Here is a 6,696-nt window from a genome sequence, read left to right on the forward strand (position 1 = left end):
TTTAAATACTGTAATTAAATAAGCACGCATACCATTTTGTAAATAAATAATACTTCATTTTATTTGTAAAAAGCTATTTAGTTTGCACTAGTTTACTTCTTAATACAAACTGTGCTTTAAAAATAGGAACATAAAGTGTCTGTACTTCGTTTTCAAACTCTACTCAAAAATTCTTCAAAATTTCAACTGAATTGCAAACGTTTTGATTGAATTTACCTGGACTCATATGGCTTTTACTTAAAAAAATATATTTTGGTTAAGTAACTAAAATTAGTTTTTCACGTCAATAGAATACTTCACGTAAGTAGTTGCGGTCAAAATAATAACAGCAAAATTCAAAACAATGCATTGGCAACTTGTCTTTATATATTTATTGTTAATAATTTTCATTTAAATTATGGGTCGATCTACATACAGATGCGTTCAACTAATTAGCAACGAAATTCAAAACCATATTGCTTGCAAATTATGTTTATTTGTTTATTTTTAATAATTTTCATTTAAAATATAATTCAATCTATAACAGAAACCACAATAACAAAAGTTGCAAAGCTTGCACAAATTGCAACAAAATTAATCAAACTTCAAAAAATTGTTTTCTTTTCTACCGAAACATTTTGCACAAATACTTAGGAGAGGACAGTAAAAAGGCACCATTTTCTCTAGAAAAGAAAACACCATTAGTAAGATTCAATGCTTACGTAAATGTCTCGGTTGTCCTGAAATATTTTTTCATCTACGGCGGCTAAAGCTTCATCGGTACAAATTGGAAAGAGGTCGCCAATGGGCGCAGCAAGAGATTCCTGGCGAATTAGCTTGCTGATTAAAATTTTATGTTCTGCCAAAACTGTCATAAGAGCTTTGTTTTGTAAAAGGTGGTTTTCTAAAATGAAAAATAATGTAATTTTGTTTTTCTCCACAGGTATGTATGCATATTACTTTCGATTTGCTCCAACTTGTCTAACATAGATAATTTCAAGTTTTCTTCGCGTTCTGAAGAGAAATATAAAGAGTCAATAAATATACAAAATGATAGATATATAAATATATAAATACTGAAGTAAATAGATATGCAAACAAATAAAAATACCTACGTACACTCCTCGTCATTTGACCTTATTTGACCCTTTTAGTCCTTAGTATTTCCGTTTGTTTATGCAATATTTACTTTTTTTTATAAAAATATAGCATAATGTGGCGAATACTGCGGCAACGCGAAGCGAACAACAAGAAAATGTCCGACGAAAGGCGTAGAATATTCGACAGCAAGAAATGTAAAGTGGAATACAGCGAACAGCGAGAGTATTAAAGAATGTGCGATAGATGGCACAACGTTCTAGAGTTGCCATGAGTTCGAGTGCAAGTATATAAGGCCGCTGCCACAGCGCACCAAAAAGTGCAGTTGTAAAACAGAGATCGATTGTGTTAGCGAGTTTTGCAAAGTATTGTAGTTGTCTTAACAAGTATTGTTAATTGTTGTTATTGCCGAAACAAGTATTTAAAAGTATTTGTTGTAATTACAATAGAGTTAATTGTACTGTACTTTGGTCATATTGAGGGTTTGTTTAAAAATATTCTGCAAATCCGATTTTAAAATTTTATACGAATTTAAAAAATGTCAAGGAATGTCAACAAAGGGGTGCGCTAAACTAATGATCTGCAGTGGTTAACTTGATAATATTAAAAAAAAGTATTCGGTATGCAGGTTAGTACCCCATTCTATTCTGGTATAATAAAGTGCCAGTTTAAAGCGATCGTAAATAGCGTTGATTTTAGAAAATTTTGCTATATTTTTATTTAATTAATTCATTTAAAAATTAATGAATAATAAATAAACAAACGGAAAACTGAAAATACTAAGGAATAAAAGGGTCAAATGACGAGGAGTGTATATATATATATATATATATTTTTTTTGAGTATATACATACCTTTAATTTCATTAAATTGTTCTTGAAAATTAACGCATCTGGTGCACTCACTTGTGGGATTGGTAGCTGTAGTAAATATAACATAAAAAAAAAATGTTAATTGGGTTTCAAATGCATTTATTTTTGAAAATACTTACCTTGCGGAAGCAGATCGCTACGAACTTTTAACCTCTTAAACGACATTGCGATTTTATCCTTTTGTATATATTTCTGTTATTAAAAAAACGAATCTGCGAAAAGTGGTGTTAAATACTTGAATACTCAACAACAACCATGTAAGATTGGAAGCATGAGTAAGCGGCCATCGTGTGGCAGACCCAACAACTTAACATCTATATCATTAACGCTGAATATTTGTTCTTCATCTGATGGCTACAAAGGCAGACAAAAAACTTTCAACACAGTCAGGTTTCTTAGCGCCCAAGTAAATTCCTACAGGTAAAATAGGAGTATTTTCCAAATTAACAATCCTAAGCAAAATTGGCCAAATCTGTGTACGCGAACTTCTGTGTAGGGGGGTAAGCCGTCAATATTTACATCCAGAAGGATTGACTCGCGTATATCTCTAGCTCTAGCCAACTGTTCCAACAGTTTTTTGACCCCTATGTGACAGTAATGACCGGGAGGAACTATCTCAATTAAAGCACGTTGCCTGCAGCTTGCAAGAAGGCCCTCAGCGCTTTGAGGCACATCTAAATTTTCACTTTTTAATATTTTTAATAAATCATCGCAACACTTACGCGATGGTCTATTGTTAATGTACCACTCTTTTAATTTTGATCGCAAATTGTTCTCTTTATATATATTTGCACCTACTTCCGCAAGCTCCTCAGCTAATGGTTGCGCATCTATTGCTGACTGCGCACTTGGCTCTTCCACAGATTCTGTTACATTCCCACTACCTTCACCAGCACTTAACGTTTCGATATAAACGTCGGTCTGCCTTTTAATTAATCTTCTGATATTCCGCTTACTCATTTTATTAAAAATATTATTAAGTTTAATCACTTTTCACTTGTTTTCGCTTTCAATTATCTGCACGCTTTACTAGACATGTGCGCAAACAGCTGTTGCTGGAGAAAGCCGATTTTCGATAATTTTGTGCAGCTGCACATTTAATAATATTCAACTCCACTGTAATATCGATACGTTAATAAAATTGCTATAACTTTTCTAATTTCAAATGGATTTGAAAAGGACTTGGGTTTATTTTCTTTGATGTTTATTAAGCTGTAATATAGTAAGGAAACAAAGAGAAAACCTTTGTTCCCTGAGGTGAAGTTAACAGTAGAATCACGATGGGACTTGAAATTGCGATCGATTTCTCCAAAAATGTGCAAATAACTCTTAAGCTTATAATAGGACTGCAAAACATTATGTAACAGTGTAATAAGGAATTAGAAGGGTTTTAATCTTGGCGATCGGAAAAGTGGAACTGAAGGTTTTTGGAAAAAAGTTAAACCGGGAACCGATTTCGATAATTATTTTTTTTATCGGAAAGACAGTATACAGTATAGAAATGAATTTAAGAAGGATTTATTTCTGAACTGTCTTTATGAGAGTTGCCACGTGTTAAAAAACTCATATTAAACTTAATTCATCAGTTAATTGCAATATGTATCACAGTGCCAGGCAAAAGGGATTTAAAAATATTTAAATTTGAAAATTCGAATTCATTCACAAGTTAAATTAAATGTTAAAATATGAGTGCCTGTTTATAAATTTAATTTCAGTCTTGGCGTTTTAATGTATCCACTCCGATTTCATGTATGCGACATTTATGGGAAAGTGCCAATTGAAATACATGTGGTCGGTGAGCAGTGTTACTTCTTTAACAATTCTATGCCTAATAATATAGTTGAATATTTTTTATTGTTTCTCAGTATACACATTTTGTTTTCTTAAAAAAGTATTTTATCTTATTTTATTTTTTTTCATGACCAATATACTATAAAAAAGCAAATTTTGTTTAGAAGAAAATACGAAATTCTATATTTTTCCCCCAAACGGGGATTAATTTCTTCCCGTTTTTCTTCTTATTCTACTGAGCTAAGGCAGTGTCAAATCGAGCTGTCACAACTGATACCACCTTGTATTAGCTTTGTTTCTTAACAGATAATTATCACAAATTATCACTAATTTCTGCTGGAAAGCGTTTCTTAACCTAAAAAAATAGCAGAAACTAGCAGCTCTCTCTCGTTCTTACGCTCTTCTTTTTTTGGCTCTCCTGCTAATTTCTGCTAGTAAAATTTTTACTAGCAGAAACTAGCAGCTGTCAAAATGGATAAACAAAAATTCGCGCCAAATATTTTCAATAGTCAAATACACCGATCAGCTGATTACTTGCTAGTTTCTGCTAGTTTTGCGTTTCTTTACTTTTTCGTAATTTCGCTCTCTGTGAGCTAAACTCTTTAAATTTTCTCATTCTTCTTCTTCCTGATAATTATCTGCTGGAAAAGAAAAGAAACAAAGCCATTATTGCATCATGATGTGAAAGCGCTATAACATTTAGTCCGTTCTTTTGCTCGCCCGCGGGTGCCCGAAAGTGCCCAATTTGTGTCTCTTTGGTTGGTTCTCGGGCTGTTGAGAACCACTTTGAGAGAGTAATTTTTGCCTCTCACTAGCCCGAAGTCGGACTATTTTTCCGGGCGAGTTTGTGAAAACTGCCGGAGTAAGAATTTAAAACATTCAAATTTTAACCAATAAATATGTGCATATATATTTAACTGTTTTTCTTTGATTCATAATTGAGAAAACATTAAGTGAACTATTAAATTAAAGTTATTGTGTTCGCTGCTGCTCAAATCTTAAACTTGTAATTTTTTGCGATTTGGCGTTTAGTTTCGCGCATGAAAGTGGGTTTTTGTGTTCCCGTGGTTTTGGACGGTTTATGTACTTTTGTGAGAGCATTCCGTACTTATGCCCATTTGCCCGAAACTAGCCCGAAAATGTAAAAAACAAACCTATTGATGACAACGCAACAAGCAGCACATGCGTTTGAACCGTCCAGCTCTGCATCCCTTTTGCAGTAGTTCAGAGACAGTTCTGAAATTTGTAGGGCGGAACTAGCGCTTTGCCAGACTGTCCCTAAATTTTGCTGCAGGGCATGTACATATGTATGTAGTATGTATCTTAGGGTGGTCCCCTAGGATGGTTCTATATCGAAAAAAGTATACCCTTTTTTATTTTGAAATCAAGAAATATTTAGAGGGCGCTCAAAGCGCTCAAGGTTTTCCATTAATTTGTATATGGGAAAAAAACTTTTCGTAGGAATGGCATAGAATTATTGAAAATCAATCTTTTTCGATTTTTCAATAAAAATACCGAATTGTTTATTTAACCATTTGTTAATACTAACGATTTTTTATTGGTCCGCCCATTGCATTTTTCGGGGTTTTTGTGGGTTTTTTGGCGGACCTATAAATTATAGTTTCCATGAAAAAATTGTTAAAAAAGAATTGAGTATTATTATTGTGAATCTCCTGCAGATAAACAGAGTTTTCTGGTAGAAAAATATTGATTTTTAACTATTCTAAACCATTTCTACGAAAAGTTGTTTTTCCCCATATAAAATACATGGAAAACTTTGGGCACTTTGAGCGACCTCTAAACATTTTTTGATTTCAAAATAAAAACATAAGGGTATACTTTTTTCGATATAGAACAATCCTAGGGCGTAAAAATTGCGACTTTACTATTTCACATGCATTTTTGGACCACCCTAATGTACATATGTACATACGTACCTTTGACAAAACAAATAGAGTCTGTTTGCTGTCGAATTTATAACCAATGTTTATATTTGTATTTGCCTAGCGCAGACAGCTGTTGTTGTAGGCGTTTTTGTTTATGTGTGTATGTATGCTTTTAACTTTTGTTTTACTTCTCTTTGCCAACATCATCTGTGTTTTGAGCGTTTGAGCGTCCTTCCTGTGTGCGTTTTGTGTTGTGGACGCGGTTGACGTCAATAGAACAGCTATCCTGGGAATTATTTTTCGTTGTATGCGCTGGTAACATGAAAGGAATATTTCTAAGGTAAAAAATACAAAAGATAAAATGTGAAGATAGGCAAAAGTAATAAAAAATATATATATAAAACTTCAAGAAAAAAAACTGTGAAAAAATTAAAAATTTAAGAAAAATAAATATTAAAAGGTAAATAAAAATTAGAAACAAATTAAAATAGAAAACAAAAATAAATAAAACGATGAAATAAAAAAGTAAAAAAATTTATTTAAAAGTAATTAAAAATAGATATAAATAAACAGATTACAATAAAAAAGAGGGTCACTAAACTAGTCTATAGAATTCGTAACTCTAATATCATTTCACTTGATCAGACCTTTGCTTCGTAGAACTTGACATTTGACGAGCGCTCTTGGTGCTGTTTACAGTTACTTCAATCTTTTAATAATAATAATAATAGATTGGCGTTTACACATATGTATGTTCTTTCACCTCCACTTTGTGGCGTGCGCCTTGATGTTGTCACACAAAGCGGAGGGAGCTACAGTTTTACGCCGACTCCAAACGGTGATTGTATTTTACACTCGCAGGTTTGCCATTGCCTGCCGAGGGGCGTCCGCTGTTAAGAAAAAACATTTTTTCTAAATTTTTTTTGCGATGTTGCTTTGACCAGGGCTTGAACCTAGGCCCTACGGTTTGGTAGTGCGCACTGCTAACCACTACACCACAGCGGCCGGCGCTTAAGTTGACATATAGATTATAGATAGCTGGATTGAGATGGCCCTAGGCGTTCACGTGC

The 6,696-nt window shown here is 33.2% G+C and overlaps 2 protein-coding genes across 2 annotated transcripts in view; one reads left to right on the forward strand and one right to left on the reverse strand.

Annotated features, from left to right (window-relative positions):
- LOC118744657 overlaps positions 1–6,696 on the forward strand; it is a 50,120-nt gene that overhangs the window by 2,698 nt on the left and 40,726 nt on the right. The window lies entirely within an intron of this gene.
- On the reverse strand, positions 601–3,033 carry LOC118744661. Its single transcript, XM_036477824.1, has 5 exons — positions 2,940–3,033; positions 2,069–2,161; positions 1,932–1,997; positions 940–993; positions 601–883 (listed from the first exon to the last, which is right to left on the reverse strand). The coding sequence occupies exons 2-5, from the start codon at positions 2,112–2,114 to the stop codon at positions 681–683; spliced, it is 369 nt and encodes a 122-aa protein (XP_036333717.1). The 5' UTR covers positions 2,115–2,161; positions 2,940–3,033; the 3' UTR covers positions 601–680.

Source organism: Rhagoletis pomonella, unplaced genomic scaffold, assembly GCF_013731165.1.
Source record: "Rhagoletis pomonella isolate Grant_MI unplaced genomic scaffold, Rhpom_1.0 Rhpom_scaffold_00008, whole genome shotgun sequence".
Classification (NCBI taxonomy): Eukaryota; Metazoa; Arthropoda; class Insecta; order Diptera; family Tephritidae; genus Rhagoletis; species Rhagoletis pomonella.